Source organism: Lissotriton helveticus, chromosome 1_1, assembly GCF_964261635.1.
Source record: "Lissotriton helveticus chromosome 1_1, aLisHel1.1, whole genome shotgun sequence".
In the NCBI taxonomy this organism is placed as follows: domain Eukaryota; kingdom Metazoa; phylum Chordata; class Amphibia; order Caudata; family Salamandridae; genus Lissotriton; species Lissotriton helveticus.
This window is the reverse complement of record NC_136057.1, coordinates 1,297,537,676-1,297,565,599: the sequence shown is the minus strand read 5'-3', so window position 1 is coordinate 1,297,565,599 and position 27,924 is coordinate 1,297,537,676. Positions and strand designations below refer to the sequence as shown.

The 27,924-nt window shown below is 46.5% G+C and overlaps 1 protein-coding gene across 2 annotated transcripts in view; it reads left to right on the top strand.

Annotated features, from left to right (window-relative positions):
• Nucleotides 1–27,924, top strand: part of MVB12A (multivesicular body subunit 12A) — an 84,858-nt gene that overhangs the window by 17,765 nt on the left and 39,169 nt on the right. For both annotated transcript variants that reach the window (XR_013608723.1, XM_078681132.1), the window contains exon 3: nt 6,605–6,700. Coding sequence is in view for 1 of the 2 variants with exons in the window: in XM_078681132.1 (XP_078537258.1) it covers nt 6,605–6,700 (96 nt within the window). In the remaining variant the exon portion in view is untranslated. The remainder of the gene's footprint in view (nt 1–6,604; nt 6,701–27,924) is intronic.

Genomic DNA, 27,924 nt, shown 5'->3' with positions numbered 1-27,924 from the left:
TTCTTTGATGGACAGTCCCACGATGCCCCCTGCTTTTTTTCTCTGCCATATTGCTCTAAAGAAGAGGACCAGGTGTACAAACAACTCTTAACTACATACACCACTGCAAATAAAATGCCTACAGTCCAGAAATGGACCGTTATCTAGGTGGATTGTCCTGTCTATCAAACTGAGCCAGGCATTGGCCAAAAAGGAGTGGCCTATGGGCTCACTCCACCAGGACGGAGGCAACTAATAATGCCTTAGCTAGGGGAGTGCCTTTGTTGGCCATCTACAAGCCACCACATGGGATTCTGTCCATACCTACACCAGCTACTGGTGTCGTTCTCAGGTCTGTCTGTTCGGTTCTACAGTGCGCCCTGGTGTGAAGTCCATTCCCCCAGACCTACTGTTAGAAATAGAGATCTCTTGTTGGCCGCGGCTGGCGCCGTGTCCAAATAGGGATCCTTCTTCCTAAGTCAGAGTAAGGGGGCTACACCCTTTAATAACCCCTGCTCAACCCAGTGCAAAAAAGGACACATATTCAACCCAAGTGGTACCCTCTAACTTCTAACAGGTTCTAAATCTCTGCCTGTACATTTCTGGGGTCAAACCATATCACGTCATCAAGGCCTTTTTTTATATGGGCTTACACCATCCTGCTCTCTTCAGGCAGATCCAACAGGGTATCCCTCCCATCACTCAGAAAGCGTCCCCACAACCCCGCTCCCCAATCCTTCTCAGGGACCCGGTGGGACACCATGGCTATCTCATATGCGGAAAACCATTGCCCAATGTCCTCACTCTTATGGAAATCCTTGAAGACATACTTGGGTATGTAAACTCTACTCTCTGTAGGTACTAACAGTATGCTGCCACCAGAGGAGGAGATCTCCAACTCCCTCAATACTCTGATGCTCAAGTTTCATTTTCTCAAGTTCAAATGCCAACCTGTTATTCTCAATATCCAACTTTTTACTCTCTAGATCCTTCTGACCTTCTAATTTGGCCAATTCCAAACTATGCCTCCTATCTCTCTCCCTGTGCTCCATCTCTTCTGGAGACCGACCCTTTGAGGACACACTAGTACCTGGATGGGAAAGTGCTTTACATCCCGCTAAATCCACTTTGTCATCCTGCTGCCCTCCAGCATTCTCTCCCTCATCCCTAGCGGACTCTCGCTTCTAACAAGGCCTTAAGGGCCTTCTAATACTCCTCCTTCCTAGAGAGACCTGCAACAGGGACTGTGAATCACTTGCAAAAAGACTTTAGCTGTTTGGCAGTGTAGGTTTCTAACCTATCTTCCTCAAAGATGAGATCCTCCGAAGCATTAGACGTTGACCTACCTATTGTAGATTGATTTGATTTGATTTGAAAATAATTTATATTGCGCGACTAAAACCCTAAGGTGTCAAGGCGCCTAACAAAAATAGATCAAAATGGCAAATCAAACTACAAGTATGCGCGCACAAAAAGACGGGTCTTCAGGGCCTTTCTGAATAACTGCAGGGTGGGGAGGGACCTTAATTCCACAGGGAGAGCATTCCACCACATGGGTGCCAAATTGGAAAAGGCTTTGCCACCCCATCTAGTTTTTCGGATACGTGGGACTGATAGAAGAGATTTGTTTGAGGAACGTAAGTTCCTACAAGGACTGTAACGGGACAAGATAGATCCAATTCCAGTAGGGCTACATTTTGCTAGAGCCCTATATATCAGGCACATGGTTTTAAACAAGATACGATCCTCCACAGGGAGCCAGTGAATCCGTTTTCTGGCTGAGGTAGCCGAGGTAGATCCAAAGCAAACCTAGCCGCTGCATTCTGGACTACCTGCAAGCGCTGCAGCAGACTTTTATTCAGTCCCGCATACAGCGCATTGCAGTAGTCCAGACGAGAGCCAACAAGGGCAACTGCCAGTTGTTTCCTAGCCTGCTGTGAAAGATAGTGCCTGATCTTCCTCAGTATGCGAATGATGCCCCAACAGGTAGAGATGGTCCTGTTTACCTGTTGACACATACTGAGGGTAGGATCGATCACTACCCCGAGGTTTTTGGCAGATGAGGCAGGGGTAGGACAAGCTCCCAGTGAGTCTGGCCACCAATCGGCTGACCATACGTCCTCCTTACCTCCAAACACCATCACCTCAGTCTTCTCCCCATTCAGTTACAGCGAATTGTGAATCATCCACTGTCCGACTGCCTCCATACAAGATCTAAAATTGGAGGCAGTCAAAATAACTGACTGGGAGAGAGAGACGAGGATCTGGGTGTCATCCGCATAGGAAACTACCTCCATCCCAAAAGATCTAATTAGTCTGGCAAGGGGAGTCACATAGATGTTGAAAAGGGTCGGACTTAACGCCGACCCCTGAGGGACCCCACATTGCACAGACAGGGATGGAGATAGAAATTTACCCAGCTTCACTCTTTGCTCTCGTTGATCGAGGAAAGAGGTAAGTAGAGCCAGTGCCTCCCCCTGGACCCCGATCTCCCTCAGGCGAGATGTTAGGACTGAGGGAGAAAGGGTATCGAAGGCGGCTGTAAGGTCTAAAAGGATCAGGAGGGAGGTCTGTCCCCCATCCACACACATGCGGATATTATCCAGTACTATGGTGAGGGCAGACTCGGTGCTATGTTCCCTCCTGAAACCATGCTGGGAGGGATCCAAACAGCCCGAGTTTTCCACGAAGGCAGCGAGATGCTTATTCAGATGTGTTTCTAACATCTTCGCAGGGGTTGGAAGCAGTGAGATGGGGCGAAAATTCTTTAATACCCCAGGGTCAAGAGAGGGTTTCTTGAGTAAAGGTTTTACTACTGCATTTTTCCACTGCTGAGGAAAAATACCCTCCCTCATGGCCTTATTCATGATGTCTACAAGGGGGGGCAGAAGAGAGTTTCTACATTGCTTTAGGATCTTGAGCGGGCAGACATCTAGCGGAGAGCCGGATTTAGTTTTATTAAGGAGCATCTCTGCATCCTGTAGAGAGAGAGGAGGGAAGGATTCCAGGTACCCCGTCGGGGGTTTCTCCGAGAGAGCAGGGTCCAGGGCAGCAGGGACAGCGGGCTTGGTGGTAACAGGTCTCTGTAGCTCCAAGGCGGTGTAGATGTTCAAGATCTTAGTCTGGAAGAAGGAAGCTATGTTATCACAGAGCTCCTGTGACGCAATCACCGGGTCAGGAGTCTGAAGGGTAGTAAGGGAATCCGCTATCCTTGTAGACCTAACTAGCAATTGCAATCAACAATAGAACAAAATCAAACCATATGTTATTATTATTTGAAAGTTTTATAGAGCGCGAACAAGATCCTTGCGGATATCAGAGCGCTTTACACACAAATGGGATAAAAACAGATAAAGAGTTAAACAAGATATAATACAAAGTTGAACAAAAACAAATTGATCAAATGTAAACAAGGTGGGTTAGCATCAGTGTATAGGAGGGCCACTGTACAGAAATAAAGGAATGAAAGCTAAACAAAATATATCCAGCAAATATTAGCAAACAAATTAGGCAAATGTAAAACAAGGTGAGGTAGCAGCGGTGTAAAGGTGGGCCAACGTTCAGCCAATATGTCCAGCATAGATGAGCAAACAAATTAAGCAGATGAAACAAGGTGAAGGTTGCAGCGGTGTATGGGTGATCAACTCTACAAAGTATTTGGAGGAGACATAATGAGAACGAAGGTATATTAGACTAAATTGATGTGAATTTAGCTAAGAGTAGAGATTTTACTTCTTTCTTGAAGGAAGCCGTGGATGGGATAAGTCTGATTTCTGGAGGAAGGGAATTCCATATCCTGGGGGCCATCCCAGAGAAGGAGCGTTTATAAGTCTTCATCTTGTGGAATCTTTGGGGTTTCAGAAGATGGTTCTTTGCGCTTCTTGTATCTCTTGTGCCACCCGAGATTGTCAGTTTCTGAGCGAGATAACTGGGCAAGTTGTGGTATATGGCCTTGTGTGTCATGCATGCTATTTTCAGGTGTAATCTAGCTTCGTATGGTAGCCAGTTTAGGGATCTGAGGTCGGGAGAGATGTGTGACCGTTTTTTTGAGCCTGTGATAAGTCTGGCTGCAGCATTAATGGAGGCTTTTAATGGTGCGGTAGTCGAAAGGGGGAGGCCACAGTGGGCAACGCTTCCATAGTCCACTCGAGGGATTACTAGGGCTTGGACTGCAGTTCTGAAGTCATTTGCGGGGAGGAAAGGTTTCAGCTTTCTTAATGTGTTGATTTGGAAATTGGCACCTTTCGTAGCATTGCTTATGTGGTGATGCATATTGAGATTGCAGTCGAGGGTTATGCCTAAGGATTTTGCTGAATCCACGATAGTAGGTTGGACGTTAAGTGCAGTGAGATGATTAAGCCAGGACTGAGTGATGGGGACTTTGTGGTTGCGCCTAGGCCTACACTCACTAGTGGCGTACACTAGTTATTGTATGTGGATCATAAATGCCAGTCCTGATCCCACCGCTGCCGCCAATGTTAGAAATGGGGATCTCTAGTTGGCCGTGGCTGACGCCAAGATCCAAATAGGGATCCTTCTTCCTAAGTCAGAGTAAGGGGGCTACATCCTTTGATAACCCCCTGCTCAACTCTGTGGTAACGTAGTACGAGCAGATAGGCCTATCTCAGAGGCAGTGTGTGAAGCATTTATGACCATACACAATAGCGCAGAGAAGACTCTACAAACCGACACCACAAGCAGTTATAGAAAAATAGTTATCATTATATAGGCTGAACACTAGACTTAAAAGCGCTCAAGGAGCCAAAATGCACATAATTTCAGATTCACTTAAAAAGCAATAAAGGCACTCAAATAGCGTGTAGAACGAACTTAGTTCGAGGCCGAGGTCCACACGACCCAGTGATGTCCAATGTACATGAGATTAAAAGGAGGCACGGCACGCAGCCTCAAAAGGAAGCCGCAGTGATGACAGGCAGACTCGCAGCGGCCACCGCTCCCAGCTGTAGCAGTCAGCGGTGTGCCCTCACGATAATCCTGGGACGGGGCTTAAAGGCGGGCACCCAGCGGCACACGCAGGTGGTAACAAGATCCTTGAAGTGGTGACTAGTGCGGGCACTCAGCAGCCCAGCTCCTCAGCTGCAGCAGCCCAGCTCCTCCGCTGTAGCAGCCCACAATAGCGATTGCGATGATTCTCGTAGGATGACTAATTTGGGCACTCAGCGGCACAGCTCCTCAGCTGCAGCGGCCCACGATAGCGAAGATTTTGGTAACACAGGCAAGTGCGGGCTCTCAGCGGCAACAACTCCTCAGCTGCGGCGGGCCACAATGGCGATCACAATGACTTTGGTAACACAGGCAGATGCGGGCTCTCAGCGGCAACAGCTCCTCAGCTGCGGCGGCCCACAATAGCGATGCAGCCCGCGTTCCCAGCGGTAGAACCAGAGGCTCTGGAATTCTCAACAGAATCCTCACCTGCGAGTAGAATCCCAATCAAATAGGAATCCGGACGGCTGATGGGTGAAGTCTAATGTCCCTGAGATTTCAGCAGGAGGCGAGCTCAAATCAGGCCCTTGGGTAGTGCTTCAGCAAGATGAATGAAAGTTTCAAGGTCCTTTCCCTCTAGTTACACGGACTGAGGTTCGTCTTGACATCCAGAAGTAACACACCGTGTAGGGGTTTTTGCATATATCTTTATACCCCAAAAGTCTTTGTTCTCAAAGAGTCACAAATCACTGAACCCAGCCAGAACCAGTTTGGTGTCGTCCTGGAGCACTTTGTTTACAAGGCTGCATCCTGCCTTTCAGGAAGAGCGGGTCTGCCATCAGACTCGCGGTGGGAGGTGGAGCCATCATTCACCTTGCCAGGCACAGCCCTGCTCTGATCAAAGGGTCACCCCTCCCCATACTCCAACTGCAGATCTCTCTGTTCAATCCAGGTCAGGCTCAGCCTGCCTGACCCTCCAAAACCAGACAGCCAATACACATAACAGCAGGGGGCGGATCTCTATGCAGTTCTGCGTCTTGGAACCATCTCGGAGCCCAATAGCACCACCTGCCAGCATGTAGGAGCTGTTGCATGAAAGCTTTTCAGATGCAGTTTGAGGCCTGAGGGATTCTGCAGTTAGAGTGTCAACCAGAAAGAGCAGGGTAAGTAACTTGTTCATTGCATTAATACATTTTGTTCAGCTCTTTGTTGAAAGCAGTGTTAAAAAAGTCATAAATATAATTAAGCAAAGTGGTGTGTTCTAGTGCCAGGTAGGTGATATAGTTTCAGATGTGGGGCCTATCAGGTTTGTCATTATGACATAATAGTTGATCCTTGGCCTATTGTCCGAGGTATGATTTGGCAAATAGAATGTAGAACGCTTGAGGTTTGGTGCAGTAACAATATTTTGTGTTATAATGAAAGACTAGTTTGTTTGTAATAACAGAGGCATGTCTAAGTGCTCAGGCATTTTTTTTTAAAAAGGTCCAGGATTTTCCTTTGAAGTGCACACCAGCTCTTAGATGACAGATATAGTTTGTCCTCAGCACTTTCTTAATACCCCTGCAAAGCTGTTTGGCCAGTTTTAGGGTTTCCCTGAGATGCTTGGTTGAAACCCTCATCCAGCCCTTTCACATTCCCCCCCAGAGCTGTTGTTTAATGCCAAAACTATTTCTTCCAGATCTCAAGTACGGTGGAAAACACATTAGCAAACTTTGGGAAAGGATTTGGACAGAAATCGGGCTATTTCCTCAGCGCGAGTTCAGCTCCAAGTGAGGTAAGCAGAGTCAAGTCACGAAACATGTACATATTTACACGCCTCTTCAAGACATCTTTGCGTTTCTGTTGATGTAGTGACTGTGGTTGACACAGGAGAGTGGGAGATAATTGTATGCACTCTTTGGACACAGCTGCGCCATAATCTGTGTCTAGGCAATAATTTGTGGCAGCAGTGAAACACTTGGACTGTGCTTTAAGTGCACATATTTTTCTGCGATGGCATGTTGAGTCTTTTATACAACCATCTTTGATACATTATAACTCGAGGAGGTCAAGAACTGAGACATCTAATTGCATGTTTTTCAAAACATAAACCAGAGATTTTTCAGTTCAGGAAATGCCTTTAGGTAATTGAAGCAAATTACGGGGAGAGCCGACATAGGTTCCACCAAGTTGCACAGCCACCGAGGCTATGAATCAAACCATTTTTTTAATTCTTTAATTTAATCAATTATTTTTCATTCCATTCTTCTTTTTTTCACCTTATTTATTCGATTTGTTTTATTCATATTCGCTGTTTGGTGTTACTTTCATAAAACTTCAAAAGCACAGGTAGCGTTCCTCATGTTATGATTTATTTAAAAACAACCCAATGCATTTCGGGAAGATATTCCCTTCGTCAGGGGCATCTAAAAGAATGAAATTAACACAAATATTTAGTCCATCTACTTTGGCGAAATAATGCTCTTAACATAAATAAAAACAGAATTTCACATAAAACTGAGTCCATCCTTTTTAAAAAAAAATTTTTTTTTTTAAACCTTTATTGGTACTTAAAGCAGTTACAGTCGTGGGCCTACAACCCTGACGGCCGGCCATTACTTAAGAAACGTATAAAGCAATCAATCATGCCATAGGAACGCAACAATCTGCACCCCAAAACGCCCCAATGCAACACAGGACAGTGCTTGTAACAGGATAATACCAGGATTAAGAGGTTTCTTTTATAATTATAAAAAGAAAAGGATCTGGTGTCACACAATCGAGCAGTAGTAGAGCAGATGGTTAACAGAAACAGGATATTTACAAGCAGGATAGGCGTAGGCAGGACGTTGGCGCTAACGCGCAGTAATCGGGATAAACAATAAGCAAACAATCCGCCCACCAGTACAGTATGAGCCCGCTATAACGTAAAGCTTCAGAAAGACATCTACCCTCGTAAGTCGAGCCTATAAAACACACATAGAACAACCTATCACTCGATTCCCAGAAAAAGAAGAAGAAAGTAAAGGAAAGCCGAGAGAGACAAAGAGAAAAAAGAGGCCCTAGAAACATAAAAAGGTGAAAAACAAGAATACCCTTCCCCTATCCCCCCACCCCGCACCCCTGCCTACGGCTACGGCCTCCCCCTTAGCAGTGTGCCTGTCGCCCCGTGAAGAACCCGAAATATAGAAGAGAGAGAAGGTGGAAAGGAAAAGAATATAACGAGGGGTCTCCAGTCTAGGTCCCCCCCCCCCCCCCAGTGCTCAGCTTGCAATTATAGCGGCGCTAATGCAAAATTTCCAGGACACCGACCAAAACAGGACAGCAATTACCACATCAATCCACCCAGTCACCCACCCTCTTCGAAGGCCCCCCCCATCAAAAAGCAAAGAGAACGACCACCATCTTGGGATCCAGACCCACCCAGCCGTAATCTGAGGCGCGGCACAGTCAATACGAATGTAAAGGCAATCAATCAGAGTGGCAACAGTACAAAAGACAATTTGTCCAGGGGAAAGCAATAAACAGTGTACCACACGAGGACTCAACACACTCCAAGGCTATTCACAACCCACGACCAGTCCCCGAGCAGCAAAATTAAGTCCGGTTCAGAAAATATCAGCAGGTCACTTGGCTACGTTACATGACGACATCAGCCATCGGAAAAAAGGGGGTGCAACAGTTGAGACTCCACAGCATCACTTCCGATGGAATTTCCGACCTCCCCTTGAATCCATGGGCCAGGCACCATTGCGACGAGTCACTTCGAAACGACCAAAGAATCCCACGCACATATTCCCACTTGTCCAAAACAGGTAGGGTCGTGTAGAGACACCCATTCGGGCCTTACCAGAAATGCGCAGAGAGAGTCACCAAACCACAGTCACATGAAAAAGCGCCGGGATCAGGCTCTCCCATACTTCCACGCGTGCCAGGGTCTGATCACCATATAAACCCAATCCATACTGTACGTTACCAATGCACAGGGGGGGGGAGCCATCCGATCCGCGCGCTCTGGTTGAGTTGTGCGTCGCAATCCTTACGGATGGGTGCTGCTCCCCGGGATGATGATTCCAAGCGGGGTCCATGTCAGAAGTGCCGCCAGGGCTCACATCAAGCCGCCATCTTAGGTGTCGTCCGAGCGTCTCCCCGGTCGCACACGATGTGGCAGCCACCTCCACTCCCCCACCGCTGATCTCATCCATGTCCCCCAGTGCCCACAGGCAATGCCAAAGCAGCGCATATCAACCTGCTCCGATCCCCAGGAGCATAAGGGACAGATAGCTGCAAGCGAGTCACTCGAGCAACATCAGGGGGACAAAGAGCGGCATCGCATGTTCTTATTCCGCAGGGCAGCAATCAAAGGGGGGGTGGAGGGGGGCCCTCCATTCGGCATTGGGAAACAACTCGCAGCAGCGAAAATCAGGGTCGCGTCCAGAGCGGGGTAGGACGCCTCGGCGGGTGACCGGCATGCTCTGGGTTCCTCCGGCCGTTGTAATTACACTCGTTCCAGCAACAACAGCACGCGAGGACCAGGCTACGGGACTCGCGCAGGCCACCCCGGCCGGGGGGGCATATCTCCGTCTCCGTCGCCGGAGCTCGGAGAGCCTCCGAAGTCACTCTCAGCGGTTCGGGTCCCCTTCCGTCATCCAAGAAAGTGTCGGCAGCGCCGCCTCGACGACCGGAACCCACAGTAGGGGGAGAAGGTCGACGGAGCCGGGAGCCAGGTCGACCATCTTGGTCGCCGACCTGGCTCCGTTGAGTCCATCTTTTATACATGAAATTATTGATCGCCCTCAAGTGCAAATTCAAACGTTACGGTTTAATCATACCCACACACTGAAAAAAAATCTTAGAAGAACTAGCAAATCCACTCCCGTCACTCCCGCAATACCTGCATTCTCCGCAACCCTTTGTTTAAAGATGATATGCCTCCGGTATTCTCCCCCAACTTGCGAGTGATTTGTAAACATCAGTTCATCAGCGTTCAGACTACCCCAAGCGAGATTATGCTTACCATGACATCTGGTCCCTTTTCTATACTCCTCACTTAATTAAACAAACGTAACAATCTCTATTACATCTTCATATTGTTACTCGGCATGCCGAGGCCTGCGTGTCTCGCTTTAAGCATGAACAAATTCTATCGGAGAAGTGCCAGTTTTTATATTGATTAAATTGAAGATTTAAAAAAATGGTTTGATTCTTTGGATTCATAGCCTCGGTGGCTGTGCAACTTGTTGGAACCTATGTCTGCTCCCCCCGTAATTTGTGAAATTGCAGCGCAATGAGACGAAGCGCGGAACAAGTGTGCACGCTCAGTAATGCAACAGGGATTAAATAAGGATTAATAAAGAAAAAAAGTGATGCTTTGGTTGCATCTCACCACCCCCACTTATCTTTTAGGTAATTGAAGGGCATAATTAGTGACCAAGATTCTCTGCTTCCCAAATCGTTAAGGGAATCATGTGTGGTATTCCTGTCACCCGAAGGGACTTCAAGTATAATAGATTTTCATCTTTATTTTGTCCACTGCAAAGTAGGTCCAATCGCCTGCAGCACAAATCTTTAGTTTGCCATTTGCTAGTACCACGACATGGATCAGTGAAAGAGGATTGTCTGCCATTAAGGCAAGGTATCCATATGTATAAATTGTTCAGACTTGTATGTATGATTCATTAATGTGATGCTGTTATTATTAGGGCATGTTCTATAAAGAAATGCAGAGCGCTTTTAGTGCCGCTCGCAGCTGTAATCTTTGCCGGGCACACTTTGCTTTTACAGAGAGGAGGACTCCATCGCCCAAGAGCCCCTGCTCCACACACCTGCGGACCTTGCAACTCCGCCCACAGCGCTCTCAAAACAGCTCGCGGCCCCCGCTTCGCGGTAGCCGCTCGCAGTCGTAATCTTTGCCGGGGACACTTTGCTTTTACCGAGAGGAGGACTCCATCGCCCAAGAGCCCCTGCTGCCCACACCTGCCGCTCGCAGCCGTAATCTTGCCTGGGACACTCTGCCCTGACTACGACGAGGAGGACTTCAGCACCCAAGAGCCCCTGCTGCCCACACCTGCGGACCTTGTAACTCCACCCACAGCGCTGCTAAATGGCTCGCGGCCCCCGCTTCGCGGGAGCCGCTCGCAGCCGTAATCTTGCCTGGGACACTCTGCCCTGACTACGAGGAGGAGGACTTCAGCGCCCAAGAGCCCCTGCTGCCCACACCTGCGGACCTTGCAACTCCGCCCACAGCGCTATTTAACTGCTCGCACTCAGCGCAGCACGGGACGCGGGCGGGTGCAGCCCGGGCCAAGGGCGGGCCCGTTTGAGCCCGAGTGAGGACGGGACGGCGCCATTCCCTTTCACCTGTACTTCAATGGCCTAGGCTAAGGTCAGTGGAAATCCACTGTGACTATATTTGCGACATACTCTGACGAAGTACTTTAGTGCTTAGCATATTCTACCTGGTTTCAAAATCTTGGGGGCACAGAACCGTCAACATGGCTAATCCAAAAGTGGGGAGGGGAAGAAAGTCGATCCCTGGCGGGTCGTTTATAGGAACTCTAGCTCAGTTTCTTACTAGGGCATCGACGATGCTGGCCCATCAAATCGACATTACGGAGAAAAGGTTATCGTTAGATCCTATCTGGGAAAAGCGGTCCTCCTTGGGCCGGCTGGCACAGGTGCCATCACCCAATCGTCAGGGACTCTTTGAAACACCTACTAGGGGGGCCGGTGGAGATGGTTGCCTTCGGGTTCAAATTGAAACCAGACCTTTGGTAACCCCAGTCGGGGCGGGTGTTGCATCACTTAATCAGGAAGTATCTGATGATGGGGTGGATGATGTACCATCTGTTCTTGATGTATCTGAAAATAGGAAGGATCCAATTTCCAGGAAACTTCAAACACGCTCTGCCACCAACGCAAAGAGGGACGGACAAGCTGTGGTAGTAGTAGCTAAAAGGAAGCGGGGGAGTGCAACGTTGGAACAGGAGGAAGGCAAAAATGCAGAAATGCAACAACGGAGGTAAAGACCCAATGCCATTAGTCAACGAGAGCTTAGCTACAGTCTACCCCGAACAAGGGTCCAGGACTTCTTCAGCTTTTAACAATGTCTGCCCCACAGAACTGGGTGAAGAGTTTTGGGCCACAATGGAAAACATTTTTCTTAAGACCATTCGCCCCCTGCACTATAGGCTAAATGCTATTGAAAGTAGATTGACATGTATAGAAATATTGTATCCTGTTGTGTTGGGGGAGGAGGTGGTTTCTCGTCCACTAGCAAATAATGACACCACTGAAAGGATACAGGGGTCTGAAATATTTCTTGCAATCCCCCTGTTCCACATATAGCTAATCCCCCAGCTCTGACAATGCAAAGCACTGCGGGGCGGAGACTTGAGGAACAACCTATAGTGTGTATTGAAGCCCACGCAGAGGGATACAGATCAAACGAGTGGGAGAGGGGTGGTGGGGTATCACATCCACCAAGTACAATGCCCTAGGAGCATGAGTCGGAATCCCCCAACCTCTGTTAGAGATTTAAATAGTTTGAATCTTCCACCTGAGTCAATTCCATATGTGGTTGTTCTTGCTGGAGTCCTACCACTGGTCAAAGAGAAAAGGGAGGACTATGGGGACCTTAAGAACAAATGTATCCATTGGCTTAATACCAATAGGCCATTACCCCTGCATGTATCTAGTGAAATACTTTTTGCACGGCGTGTAGACTGGGTAGGGACCGGGCAAAAAGTATTCAGGGTGATTGCATAGTCCATTAATTTTAGGGACCGAAGGGTGGTGGACCATATTTCCAACTGGGCCACCGGATCCTTCGGATCGCAAATTCAATCTTTGCCCCTGACCTACTTCTATCCCCCGATAACTAGGTTTAGAGGGCCTCAGACCTGGGATGGCCGGGATACCCCGGATCTTAGGCCATATGCCACACAAGTTGCTCGGATGAGAATTAATATTATTGACCCTAGAAGTGATTCGCCCGCTCTGACTAATGGAGATAGTCTTTTGGACCAGATTGACTGACGCCGGAATGATGGCTCAGTTCAACCCCGAGTGGGGGAAGTGGAGGACCTATGTATGGTCCCCCCATGCCCCGTTGAGTGTGTACAAACCACTAATATTACAAGTCCCACAGGGGGATGGACAACCAGAAAAGATTTAGGGTACGTTGTGGGTGAAATTGGGAATAGCAATCATGGGATGGCCCCAAATAACCAATCCTCAGGCCTAGTAAAGTTGGTGGCTGATGGAGCCACGGTCCCATTAGAGAGCCGGGGAAAGCCCAATGAAAGTGAGACAGAAAACTCAGGGCAAATTTCGCCTGGAGATTTTCCTGAGGAACAGTCTACTCTGGGAGATAGCCCGCATATAGTGGATTTTGTAACTAGGGTGGAGGGGATAGAGGATTCTATCAAATCCTCTCCTGGAATGTGGTGGGGATAAAAAATAAACCCTTATGCCCAGAGTGGGGTACTTTTGTGGAAACAAACAATGTCTGCTTATTTCAGGAGACCTGGGCAATGGATGATGTAAATAGTAATGGGTACTCTGTTTTTTAGTGAACCAGCAACAAAGAAGGGAAGAGGTAGGCCATCGGGGGGGACTCAGTATTTGGGTAGGCACTCACCTGGGGGGCCAGGCAGAACAGATCCCTACTGAGTCGCGAGATGTGCAGTGTGTGCTCCTTACACTTCCTGGAAACAGGCAAACTGCCCTAATAAATATCTACTCGCGACCAACAGCTAGTGGGAAGGAGTCTGGAACTATTGATCAACTGGGGCAGTTCATTTCGACTTTGGATCCAGTAGTTACCCTTATTGTGGGAGGTGATTTTAATTGTAAGTATGAGCCTCTCGCTGATCCAACTGAAGATGGGCCAGATGCAGAGGACCAGCACTGGTCTATCCCGGAACCACAGATTTCGGTGGTTAGGGCCTGGACCCCCTTGGGTTGCAAATTAATTCCTTTACCCTCCTCTACTCTCTCAGAGCCTGTAATGGGAGAACAAACTCAGATAGACGGCGGGACAAATGACTTTTAACAGAGAAGGCCAAAATTCCATCCTGGATTATATCCTGGTGCAAGTTAGAGCATGGGATATTGTCCTGGACTTTAAAATCTATCCTAGGAAAGATAGTGACCATAACCCTTTGGTTATGTCACTGAAACCTGGGAGCCTGGGCCTAAAAAACCCTCATTCTGACCCAAACCTAATTAGCCCAACACTGTTACTAGCTAACAATAGACGGAGGGTGAAGTGGCCATATATCTTGGGCTCTCCTAATAAACTTGTTGAGGTGTATCGAAGGGCTCTGCCATGCCTTAGTGACATGGCACTGGTGGTAGATAATCATCTCCATGAAGGCTTTAGTGTAGAAGCCCCTCAATGTACATCAGGGCCTTGTTTTGAAACTCTATGATGTGTTTTGTCCGGTAGGGAGAGTAAAGGCAAAAACTACCTCCGTCCAGCCTTGGTTTAATGCTAATTGCAGGGAAGCCAAAAGGGATTTTATCTTTGCGGTCAAGCTACACGACAAACCCAGGATCAAGTCATACCGGTGTCTGTATAAGCAAGCTACCCTGAAGGCAAGGAAGGAGTGGGAGGTAGAGAAATGGGAAGATTTAAGAATTGCATTAAAATCCAGGGACTCTAAATCTTTTTGGTCTATAGTTAGTAGTGGGAGTAGGGAAGGATTACTGGCCAATGAACCTAATATAGCCGCTTCGGCCTGGGAGATGCACTTTGGGGCTTTGTATTCCCCGCTGAGCAGTGATGATGCAGTGGTCCCTCTCCCATGACCCCCCCCCCCCCCCCCCCACGAGTATCGACTGCATGAGGCCTGGGAGATTACACCACTGGAGGTAGAGGCTGCTATTTTGAAATTGGCCCCGAACAAGGCCCCAGGGCTGGACAAGACACCGGACGACTTGTTCCGCTCGGAACCGATTATATGGGTCCCTTACCTTTGTGTTCTATTTAACGCCATTCTGAAAGGTATGGATCCCCCAGATTCATGGCGGGGTGCTGAAATAGTCCCTATTTTTAAAAAAGGCTGCCCCCTCAAACCATCTAATTATAGGCCAATTAGCCTCATAGACGTTACCCAAAAACTGATGGGTCGTATTATTCTGGATAGAATACAGTCATGGATGGAGGATAATGAGATTCTCTCAACCTTCCAGGCTGGTTTTAGGCAGGGCACATCGACTGTGGACTAGTTATTTAGACTCCAGGTCTGTCTTTGGCAACAAAAGATTGTATAGCGCTTTTTGACATTGAACTTTTTTAAAATAATTACTTGTGCTAAATTGTTATTTACTTGTGCGAGAAATACAATATCCCCTGCACCACACGCCATTACTGACTTGGCTTTAGTTCCGGAGCCGCCTCCCTATTCCACCTCGTGGGGGCCAGCAGTCATTTCCGGTTTGCCTGCACGAAGAGCGGTTAGCGCTCTAGTGCATTAAACTTCTGGGCTATTTAGGCTGAGCAGCGGTAGGAGCTCGCTGCGGGAAGGAGACAGTGGCAGTGTCCCCGACCCGCTTGGCGAGACAGGTCTGTCTTTGGCAACAAAAGATTGTATAGCGCTTTTTAACATTGAACTTTTTAAATAATTACTTGTGCTAAATTGTTATTTACTTGTGCGAGAAATACAATATCCCCTGCACCACACGCCATTACTGACTTGGCTTTAGTTCCGGAGCCGCCTCCCTATTCCACCTCGTAGGGACCAGCAGTCATTTCCGGTTTGCCTGCACGAAGAGCGGTTAGCGCTCTAGTGCATTAAACTTCTGGGCTATTTAGCCCTCGCAGCCTCACGAGCGCGCAGCGGTCGCGCGCAGCCCCGCCGAAGACCCGCCGAAGACCCGCCAAAGAGCTGCCCGTCTGCGCCCGTCCACGCTAAGGCAGCGCCAGGCGCCAGTCCCTCTGCTGTTTCGGGGCTGTAACCTGTGCGGTAAGATGTGCTACTCTAAGCAAGAGCTGCTGAATCTTCAACATCATACCTGTACTTGTACCAGGCGGAACCCATCGCATATCTCGCATCCACTCCCACACCCTTCCAAGCTATGCACTCTCACTAAATTAAAGCCAAAACCTCCTCAATCCACACAGACAGCCCTCAGGTTGGGACACCTTAACGTCAGATCGATGCAGAAGCATCATCTAGACATACACGATCTCCTATCAGACTACTCCCTTGATGCCCTGTTTATGACCGAGACGTGGCTCCATGATGACATGGACTCGGTCATCAACCTGGCCACCCCCACGGGATTTCCCACATATACCTTGAACAGGAATTCAAGAGGGGGCGGACTAGCGCTCATAGCTAAATCGCACCTCGCCTGCCAATTAGTTAAAGCTGATATTAAGGGCAGCGAAAGTGCTAGATTCTCTATTAAAGCCAATCCACAATTTTGCGCGACCGGCCTCTTGATTTATAGACCCCCCGGCGCCGACACTCCATTCATTAACTCGCTCCTACAGTACCTGGCCACTAACATCACTAAAACCTCCAATCTCACGATCATAGGTGACCTTAATCTACACCTTGATCGGGACACTGAGCCCAAAATCACCACCTTTCTTGCAGACCTTGCTGCCCTCCAGCTCAATCAACTCGTGAGTGGCCCCACCCACAGAGCGGGACACCTCCTTGATCCCATCTTTTCGAACATCGCGAATGGGATTGCTGGCACACCCATTCCCATGGCTTGGACAGACCACCATCTGGTGATCATGACTGTCCCTTGCAAACCTGCCCCCGCTTCTGTGCCTACCCCTCAAGTCCAGAAGCGTCCGTGGAGAAAACTCCACCTGGAAGATCTCCATAATCTCCTGAGGACAAATCCTCCTCCCCCGAGTGACGACCTTGACTTAGGATACGACCAGTTTTGCCACTGGATTACTCAAGCATTGGACACCCTGATCCCAGCTAAATGGATCAAGGCCCGTGCCCATGTGGCTAGCCCCTGGTACAATTCAGAATTAGCCACTCTGAAAAAAGAATGTAAAAAGGCGGAAAGAGGATGGAGGAAAAATGATGATACCAACCTCAAACATAAATACGTTCAACTTCAAAAAACCTATCATCGTCATGTCTGCAGAACAAGGGCGGCGTATTATGCCACCGAAATCAACAGTAGCACCAACGCTTCGAAAACTGTCTTTAAAATTTTAAAAGACCTTACTGCAAAAAAAGACGCCATTACTGCCGCCACCTCTCCGGACCTATGTAATAATATGGCCAATTTCTTTACCGACAAAATAAAGAAAATTTACTATACCTTCCCCAATTCCCCCCAGATCTCTGTCACTTTGGACCCCACCAGACCCTATCTCTCCTCCCTCCCTACACTAGAGCGTGAGAGCTTTCAAAAAATCTGTAAAAAAATCAAATCTGGCTCCCCGGCCGATCCCCTAAAACCTGAGACCTTTTGTGAAGCCAATGAGCTTGTCACGGAACCTATACGGAATATCATTAACCTGTCTCTTTCCACTGCCAAAAAACCCTCTAAATGGAAGCAGGCATGGGTATCTCCCATCTTAAAAAAGCCCACCCTAGATCCCACTCTTCCTGAAAATTTTCGGCCTATCTCACTTCTCCCCTGGCCAGCTAAAATTATAGAGACACACGTTAACATCACCCTCACCAATTTCCTCCTAACCAATAACATCCTGGATAACTCCCAACACGGGTTTAGAGCTGGTCATAGCACCGAGACAGCCTTGCTCAGTGTTACAGAGGACCTCCGTGCCATTCTTGACACCGGCAGAACGGCAGCACTGATCCTGTTGGATCTCAGTGCTGCCTTCGACACGGTGTCACACGAGGTCCTTCTGATGAGACTGGAGGAAATTGGAATCACAGGGACTGCCCTGGGATGGTTTAGAGACTTTCTTTCCAACAGATCCTTTAAAGTCTCCACCCCCCCCCCCCTTACCTCTCTAAAGAGCACAGCACTGGACAGGGGGTGCCTCAGGGGTCATCACTGAGCCCCACCCTGTTCAATGTTTATGTTCGACCGCTAGCAGAAGTGGTTAAAAAGAGTGGACTGGCGTTAGTGTCTTACGCAGACGACACCCAGTTGGTGGTAGCTCTCAATGACAACAACGGTTTGGAGGCCCATCACTTCAAACAGACCCTTACTGACATCACCAACTGGATGACGGCGAATTTCCTCCAGCTCAATGCGGGGAAAACAGAGATACTGCTCCTGGGGAAAAACATCGCATCCTGGGGCGAAAGCTGGTGGCCCGACACCTTGGGCCAACCTCCTAAGCCCAAGGAATGTGTTAAAAATCTGGGAGTCTGGGTAGACTCGGCATTGAAATTCACCCAACACACCAAAAAAGTGGCAGCCACCTGCTTCGGCATCCTGCGCAATCTAAGACCCATCCTGAAGTTCTTTGACTGCCACACCCGCCAGTTAATTGTCCAAGCTACCATCCTTTCTAGGCTGGATTACGCCAGCTCCCTTTTACTGGGTGCTAATCTGGCGGAAACTACCAGACTTCAGAGAGTCCAGAATGCTGCCGCCAGGGCCCTGGTAGGTCTCCCCCGCCACTCCTCGGTGGCTGGAGTCCTGAAAAAACTGCACTGGCTCCCGGTAGGAAAAAGGATTCAGTTTAAGGCACTCTGCTTAGCCTTCAAAATCCTTAAAACCGCCTCTCCCCCGATGTTGCGCCCCCTCCTGGCGGAGTATATTCCTAGGAGGTCACTTGGTTCAGAAGGACAACATCTTGTGGTCATTCCCCGTACCAAACTGGCCAGAATGGGCGGCCGATCCTTCAGCCTGCTCGCTGCCAAGCTTTGGAACAGCCTACCGGAAACAATCCGTGGCATACAGGACCTTCTGGCTTTCAGGAAAGCCATCAAAACCCACCTCTTTCAGTAATCTCCCCTTCTCCCCTCTGGTGCTTTCTTCTTTCTGCCTTCAGCTTCACTCGCAGCGCCGGGACGCCCCTTGGCTGGGGCAGCCGAGCGCTATATAAATCCCAATAACATTAACATTATTTTGGAGAACAGTGACTGTAGAGGGTGGCAGCCTCTACATGATCTTTGTTGGCCTACGGTCAGCATTTGACCTGGTACCTAGAGATAAACTGTGGAAGGTCTTACATGAGTTGGGTCTGCCCCGATACATCCTTAACGTTCTAATGAGGCTCCATACTGGTACTTATGCTCAGGTAAGGTGTGGGAAGCAGGGACAATTGTCATCCCTCTTTCCTGTAAAGCAAGGGGTATGCCAGGGTTACGTCCTGGCACCCACCCTATTTTGCCTGTACATTAATGGCCTGGTAGATCATATCCTCGGTGTCAGCAATATAGATGCCCCGAAGTTAGTCACGGTCGGGTGCCCGCTCTGATGTTCGCGGACGGCACTTTGTTGTTGTCCAAGACATCAACGGGCATCCAACGTACGCTGGATGGCTTTGCCGAATTTTGTATGACATGGGGTTTGGAGATAAACTTGGATAAAACCAAGTTTATGATCTTCAACCCCCCGAGGCAGACACGCCCGAACCCCATCTTGGGAGGAATTTCCCTCGAGAGGGTAAAGGTTTTTGAATATTTGGGTATTACTCTGGGAGAACAGTTAGAATGGGATCCACAAATTGCTAAGGCCACACTCAAATTGACAAGGGTGGTGGGGGGGATTCAGAAGCTCCATAGAGAGTCCGAGTTCAAGCCTGCGGCGCCAGTTATTGAGATTTATAATGTCCAGGCTAGAGCGGTAGCACTCTATGGGGCTGAACTTTGGGGGCACCAGAAATCTCCCGGCATAGCCAAGGTTGAACATACCTTCCTGCGGAACTTAATGGGCCTCCCCGTGAGTACACCACTTGTACCACTTCGTATGGATTTGGGCCTCCTTCCGATTGAGGAGGTGATGTTACTGCGCCCTTTAACATATTGGAAAAGACTGTGGTCTGTCCCGGAACTCGAGTCCTATAGAAATTAATTTAGGGAAATCTGGGAGGCCTTGAGAGGAAAGAATATTCGGTGGCGAACTCATATAAAGACAATCAGTAGTAGGATAGGCCTACCAGAGCTCTGGGAGACTCCGGAAATTGCCTGCCCAGTGATCTCTAAAACTGATGTGAACCGCCATTACAAGAATTAGAACTTAGCCTCCCTGCATGCAAGTTTAGAGGTGGGAAGATTGACCACTGAATTCCTTCAAGTTAAAGCAAATTACAAGAAGGAAGAATTTCTAGATATAATATTCCCTGCGATAGCAAGAAAATTGTACATGCAATTTAGACTGGGTACCCTACCACTTAGAGTGTTCATAAGTAAGTGGGATAGCAGCAAGTCTAAGGAGTGCCATGTCTGCGGATTCCATCTGGAGAACTAAATTCATGTCCTCTTTTTCTGCCCAGGGTTTCGGGGTGCACGCAGACACTTTCTAATTCCAATCTGTAGAAACCTAGGTTTCCACCAGTGTCTACATGCATTTCGAGTGCTAAAATATGACACGCACCCCCCGATTGTTTTTGCAGTTTCGCGCTTTTTGAATGTGATGTGGATCAGGTGCAGGAAATTGGGTATTGTTGGTAGTGTTTAGTATGTCTTCTATTTTTCTATCTTAAATCAAGGAGATGTTCGATAATGAAATTCTTGTTTAATTTTGTCTTATGGTGTCTATAGTATTGTAATCTTAACTGTTTTATACAAGCTGTATTTTAAAAGTAATGAGCACACAAAAGATTGCCCCCTACTCAATTGACTTTTAGTGAAGGACCAAAATAAAAATTAATTAGATATAGTCCGGTATATTTATTTTTACCTGTTACTCATATTGTTTTATACAGACATAATTTCAAATAGCAGAAAGAAAATACACAATACTAACAATTATTAACATTCTTACAAATTACAAACTATCACAAAACATAAAAATTATCCAAAGCAGATGACTTCAATATTACATCCAATAAATCAGATTGCAATGCGACAATTTCTCATTACTTTAAACCATTTCATTGATGCAAATTCGATAACATGAAAGAAGTTACTTCATCACAAGAGCGAAAAGATGCATGTGTCACTTTTTACTTTAGACCGTGCTAAATGTTACAATTAGCTCTTGCTGGAGTTGCCGACGCGTTTCAAGTTCGGGCTGTTAATGTCCAAACCATCATCAGGGCTTTATTGTTTTTCTGTTAGGATGCACAAAAAACGAGGTTTTTATTACAACCTGTTCGTCTCTTATCATTAAAACAACCGTTCGGATGAAGGATAAATGTACCTGTGTATTATTATGTAGTTGACCAGGACTGATTCTTCCGGTCTCAACTAGGGCAACTTTATCCACGAACAAATCTGGGAAATGAACAAAAAATTGTCCACATTTACAGGACTTAGTCGTGGAGCACCATATCGACCCTCTATTATATTTTAAGGAGAGCATACCTTATGTTGAACAAGCTTGCGATGCAAGGAGGGGCGGAGGGGTATCTTTGCTTTTTTCTTTTTACTTTCAGTCCTGATGAAACAACACACAACTTGCTATTACCAACTGATTATCTATAAATGGAACTCTAAGTGCTAGTATACATATAACTACTTTTCGTACCTGTTGGGCACACTGTTTGGGTCGTGGTAAACTGCTTCTGTTTTCATTAACTGTTGCCACGGAAACCTGTTAGGGCAATACACTTGTAAGTGCACAGGTTTTTATCAAAGAGCAATTCATTTCACTTTGGGCAGTGGGTGCCAGGGACTCACCTGCCTAAACTGTCGTGGAACGAGGCGCAGCCTCTCGCCCCCCGTCTGCTCGCCCCGTCTGGGGCTGTGTATCACTCAGAATGACCTTCTTTTTACTACTCGCATGTGGTCATGTAAACAATGGATTCAATCGTTCCCTGAAAGGAGAAACAGATTGTCGATTACTTCGCTGCAGAAGGGGGCTTACAAGGAGATAAAATCAACCGTAGCCCGCGCGGCCGTGTATGAGCTGTTACCTGCTTCTGCAGTCTTCTTCTTCACTGCGCGTCTCACTCGCTTGCTTGCTCGCGGTTGGAGCCGGCGGCCATACTGCTAAAGTTTAAGGAACTACTCATTAGCCCAAAGTCTTGTGGGACATGTAGTGCATTTTTTCAACATCTATAAAGAGATATACATAACTCCCAGGTGGGGGTTCTATACTTTATCCCAAGCTTTTAATAGTTGGTGGCAAGTGTGTGCCTTTGATCTAATTGTTCACACAGTTTAAAAGCATAAAACACAATTATTGATCAGAAATTAATATTATGTAGTTGCTATCAGAATCTTTTAGCTGAACAGGACAACCACAGTAGTACGACGCAAAGTCTCAGATTCTTGACAATTCTGACATGTTGTTCAGGCCAGCAGTAATGCAGTTAAATTTCAAAATGAGATATGCTTCCTTCTCAAGTAGCATTCTCTCAATATCACCAGGGCGGTGTACGTTACTCATTGTATGAAAGACAGACCACCTGAATTCATTCTCACTATGTGACATTTCAACAAAATGTTCAACCATGGGCGCTGTGAGTATTTTGTTTTTGATCCTTGACCTGTGTTGCCCTATTCGGAGGTTCACCTGCTGATTTGTTTTGCCTATGTAAATCCTGGGGCAGGGGCAAATAATTACGTAAATTACGTTCTTGGTTTTGCAATTAGAAAAACCGAGGTGTTTCCACTTGACCCCTCTGTGTTGGAATTAATTTCCTTCGATAGTGCTGTTGCATGAAACACAATTCCCACAACGGTGGTGACCTTCTACTAGTTTCATGTCCCATAACGCAAGGAGATCGTGTTTAGGTTGGGACTTCGGGAGATCTGCTCTCACAATTTGTTGTCCCAAACTTTGGTTCTTCCTATAAGCGAAAATGGGGCGTGGAAAGGGACATTCCAGGCCTTCCAATAGGTGCCAATTTTTAAGGACCGCTTGTCTGAACTGGTGCGTATCTGGTCCAAAGGTGGTAACGCATACCAATCGGTCTAGTTCCTTCTTCTCCTTGGTTTGTAGTAAGGTTTCCCGAGGGGTAAACCTGGCCCTTTTGTACGAGTTCTTCAAGAGCTTGCGGGGGTACCCTCTATGGATCATCTCGTTACAGAAGACCTGGGCATGATGGTCATAGTCGTCTACATTCGAGCAATTTCTCCGAATGCGCAGCATTTGTCCATAGGGCAAATTTGCCCTCAGGCTTCTGGGATGATAACTTTTGTGATGCAAAATAGTATTCTTATCGGTCGGTTTCTTATATAAGGATGTCTTCAGTTTGCCATCCTCACATGTAACCTCGACATCCAGAAATGTCATTTTCAAGTTGCTTGTTTCAATAGAGAATTTAATGTCCCTATGTCTGTTGTTAATCCAATCGTGGAACGCCAAGAGCTCGGTCTGGCTCCCCTGCCACAGGAGCCAGACGTCGTCTATGTAACTCCACCATTGTATGATCTTGGACTTGTATGGATTATTGTTCTCCACAAACAAGGACTCGTACTGAGCCATGTAGAGCACTGCCATTTCTGGAGCATAAGGACACCCCATGGCAGTGCCCTTGATTTGCATATAGAACCGGTCGTTGAATGTGAAATAATTTTTCTTCAACGCTATCTCTGCAAGTTTAAGGATGAATGCAGTGGGTACCCGGTGTGGCCTTTCTCTTTTATCTAAAAACAACTCGATCACCTCCATTGCTTCTTCTTGAGGAATTTGTGTGTACAAGGACGTAACGTCCATGGTTGCCATTATGTGTTTAGATGGATCAAAATTACTTCCTTCCACCTTCATTAGAAAATCTGTAGTATCTCTGAGATACGAATTTACCTCTGTCAGAAACGGCTTTAAGAAAAAGTCCACGTATTTGGATATTGGCTCCAAGCAGGAATCGCATCCCGACACAATCGGGCGCCCTGGTGGTTCTGCTAGGTTCCCTGGCTCCCCTGTGGCAGGGGAGCCAGACCGAGCTCTTGGCGTTCCACGATTGGATTAACAACAGACATAGGGACATTAAATTCTCTATTGAAACAAGCAACTTGAAAATGACATTTCTGGATGTCGAGGTTACATGTGAGGATGGCAAACTGAAGACATCCTTATATAAGAAACCGACCGATAAGAATACTATTTTGCATCACAAAAGTTATCATCCCAGAAGCCTGAGGGCAAATTTGCCCTATGGACAAATGCTGCGCATTCGGAGAAATTGCTCGAATGTAGACGACTATGACCATCATGCCCAGGTCTTCTGTAACGAGATGATCCATAGAGGGTACCCCCGCAAGCTCTTGAAGAACTCGTACAAAAGGGCCAGGTTTACCCCTCGGGAAACCTTACTACAAACCAAGGAGAAGAAGGAACTAGACCGATTGGTATGCGTTACCACCTTTGGACCAGATACGCACCAGTTCAGACAAGCGGTCCTTAAAAATTGGCACCTATTGGAAGGCCTGGAATGTCCCTTTCCACGCCCCATTTTTGCTTATAGGAAGAACCAAAGTTTGGGACAACAAATTGTGAGAGCAGATCTCCCGAAGTCCCAACCTAAACACGATCTCCTTGCGTTATGGGACATGAAACCAGTAGAAGGTCACCACCGTTGTGGGAATTGTGTTTCATGCAACAGCACTATCGAAGGAAATGAATTCCAACACAGAGGGGTCAAGTGGAAACACCTCGGTTTTTCTAATTGCAAAACCAAGAACGTAATTTACGTAATTATTTGCCCCTGCCCCAGGATTTACATAGGCGAAACAAATCAGCAGGTGAACCTCCGAATAGGGCAACACAGGTCGAGGATCAAAAACAAAATACTCACAGCGCCCATGGTTGAACATTTTGTTGAAATGTCACATAGTGAGAATGAATTCAGGTGGTCTGTCCTTCATACAATGAGTAACGTACACCGCCCTGGTGATATTGAGAGAATGCTACTTGAGAAGGAAGCATATCTCATTTTGAAATTTAACTGCATTACTGCTGGCCTGAACAACATGTCAGAATTGTCAAGAATCTGAGACTTTGCGTCGTACTACTGTGGTTGTCCTGTTCAGCTAAAAGATTCTGATCGCAACTACATATTATTAATTTCTGATCAATAATTGTGTTTTATGCTTTTAAACTGTGTGAACAATTAGATCAAAGACACACACTTGCCACCAACTATTAAAAGCTTGGGATAAAGTATAGAACCCCCACCTGGGAGTTATGTATATCTCTTTATAGATGTTTAAAAAATGCACTACATGTCCCACAAGACTTTGGGCTAAAGAGTAGTTCCTTAAACTTTGGCAGTATGGCCGTCGGCTCCAACCGCGAGCAAGCAAGCGAGTGAGACACGCAGTGAAGAAGAAGACTGCAGAAGCAGGTAACATCTCATACACGACCGCGCGGGCTACCGTTGATTTTATCTCCTTGTAAGCCCCCTTCTGCAGCGAAGTAATCGACAATCTGTTTCTCCTTTCAGAGAACGATTGAATCCATTGTTTACATGACCACATGCGAGTAGTAAAAAGGTCATTCTGAGTGATACACAGCCCCAGACGGGGCGAGCAGACGGGGGGCGAGAGGCTGCGCCTCGTTCCACGACAGTTTAGGTAGGTGAGTCCCCGACACCCACTGCCCAAAGTGAAATGAATTGCTCTTTGATAAAAACCTGTGCACTTACAAGTGTCTTGCCCTAACAGGTTTCCGTGGCAACAGTTAATGAAAACAGAAGCAGTTTACCACGACCCAAACAGTGTGCCCAACAGGTACGAAAAGTATACTAGCACTTAGAGTTCCATCTATAGATAATCAGTTGGTAATAGCAAGTTGTGTGTTGTTTCATCAGGATTGAAAGTAAAAAGAAAAAAGCAAAGATACCCCTCTGCCCCTCCTTGCATCGCAAGCTTGTTCAACATAAGGTATGCTCTCTTTAAAATATAATAGAGGGTCGATATGGTGCTCCACGACTCAGTCCTGTAAATGTGGACAATTTTCTGTTCATTTCCCAGATTTGTTCGTGGATAAAGTTGCCCTAGTTGAGACCGGAAGAATCAGTCCTGGTCAACTACATAATAATACACAGGTACATTTATCCTTCATCCGAACGGTTGTTTTAATGATAAGAGACGAACAGGTTGTAATAAAAACCTCGTTTTTTGTGCATCCTAACAGAAAAACAATAAAGCCCTGATGATGGTTTGGACATTAACAGCCCGAACTTGAAACGCGTCGGCAACTCCAGCAAGAGCTAATTGTAACATTTAGCACGGTCTAAAGTAAAAAGTGACACATGCATCTTTTCGCTCTTGTGATGAAGTAACTTCTTTCATGTTATCGAATTTGCATCAATGAAATGGTTTAAAGTAATGAGAAATTGTCGCATTGCAATCTGATTTATTGGATGTAATATTGAAGTCATCTGCTTTGGATAATTTTTATGTTTTGTGATAGTTTGTAATTTGTAAGAATGTTAATAATTGTTAGTATTGTGTATTTTCTTTCTGCTATTTGAAATTATGTCTGTATAAAACAATATGAGTAACAGGTAAAAATAAATATACCGGACTATATCTAATTAATTTTTATTTTGGTCCTTCACTAAAAGTCAATTGAGTAGGGGGCAATCTTTTGTGTGCTCATTATAATAGGGTCCAGCCCTCCCTCAGCCCCGCCAAGGACCTACCTCCTTTTGTGCGTATTTTAAAAGTAGACATATTTTATTATTTTATTATATGTACTGTTTGTATTTTTATGACTTTTATAGTCCTTTGAGGCCGAAATAAAGTTATCGAACGATTGCTTTTAGCTAGGGTTGTTTTACTGACAGAGGTTCCAGTACACATATGTGTACTTGTTTACAAAATTTAACAATTTAAGTTCATTATAATGCTCCTAGAATGCTTTCTGATTTCGAGTACATAAATGCAGAAGGATTAAAGTACGATTGGTGATTGTTTACTTTCAAAATAAGACACACTCAATACAATTTGCAACTTAAAAGCTTTGCTAAATTATTACAACTTTAAATAGTAATTCTCTGAGGTATCATAAAATGTTTGACGCATGGCAGCATTTTAAAACAAGCATTTGCAATGCAATAGGTCTCGCATTTGCGAGAGTTTGAGCTATTGGCATTGTAAATGATAATGCCATTTATTTATATGTTGGTTTCAAAACAGATAAAAAAGGCATTGTCATTAACAATGCCAATAGCTTAAACTTTCGCAAATGCGAGACCTATTGCATTGCAAATGCTTGTTTTTATGCCCAACTTGAGTTGAGGAGTAGGAGGGAGTGATGCTGGTCAAACAAGTCCGTCCGTGAAGCAGGGGGCGGGGAGCGAGCCTGCTTAGAGGAGAAAAACAGATGGCCTGAGAAGAGCCTGAGAAGAGCGAGCAAGAGGAGAAATAATCAAGGGAACAGAGAGTCAATGAAGGGGAATGAAAGAGAGAAAGAGAAATAAGGTGATAGAGAGAGTAAATAAAGGGTAAAAAAAAACAGAGAGAGAGGGAGAGAGAAAATGAAGGGGGAGCAAAAAGAGAGCGAGAAGATGCAATAAACGAGAGCGGCCGGGAAACTGAAAGTACGGCCGGCCAGCCATGAATAATTAGGGGAGGAGAAGCCGCAGAGCGCACGCTGGGAGAAGCCCTTTGATGTGGCGGCGGCCGTGAAAAAATGCAATTAGGAGGGAGGGAGGCCGATGCGCGTTCTTGTTTGGTCACGTGATTCACGTGAACTCTAAGAAAACCGCACGAAAAAAAACCTTGGTTTCACGAGTATTTTGAGCACTTGAATTCTCGCTCCGCTCAATGCGCATGCGCATTGATAGGTCGCGAGACCTAAAAAGATTAATGATGGAGATGTAATGATCAGTGTTCAACGAAAAGAGCAACATTATAGGTGTAATAAAATAAATTACGGCCTAGTTTGTAAAGAAAGTCACAGAATGCACAGATAAGTATATGTGCTTGAATTTATGCAGGTTTAAGACTTTCAGGAATTCACAAGAGCTTTCAAAAGTAGGCATTAAAGTCATAC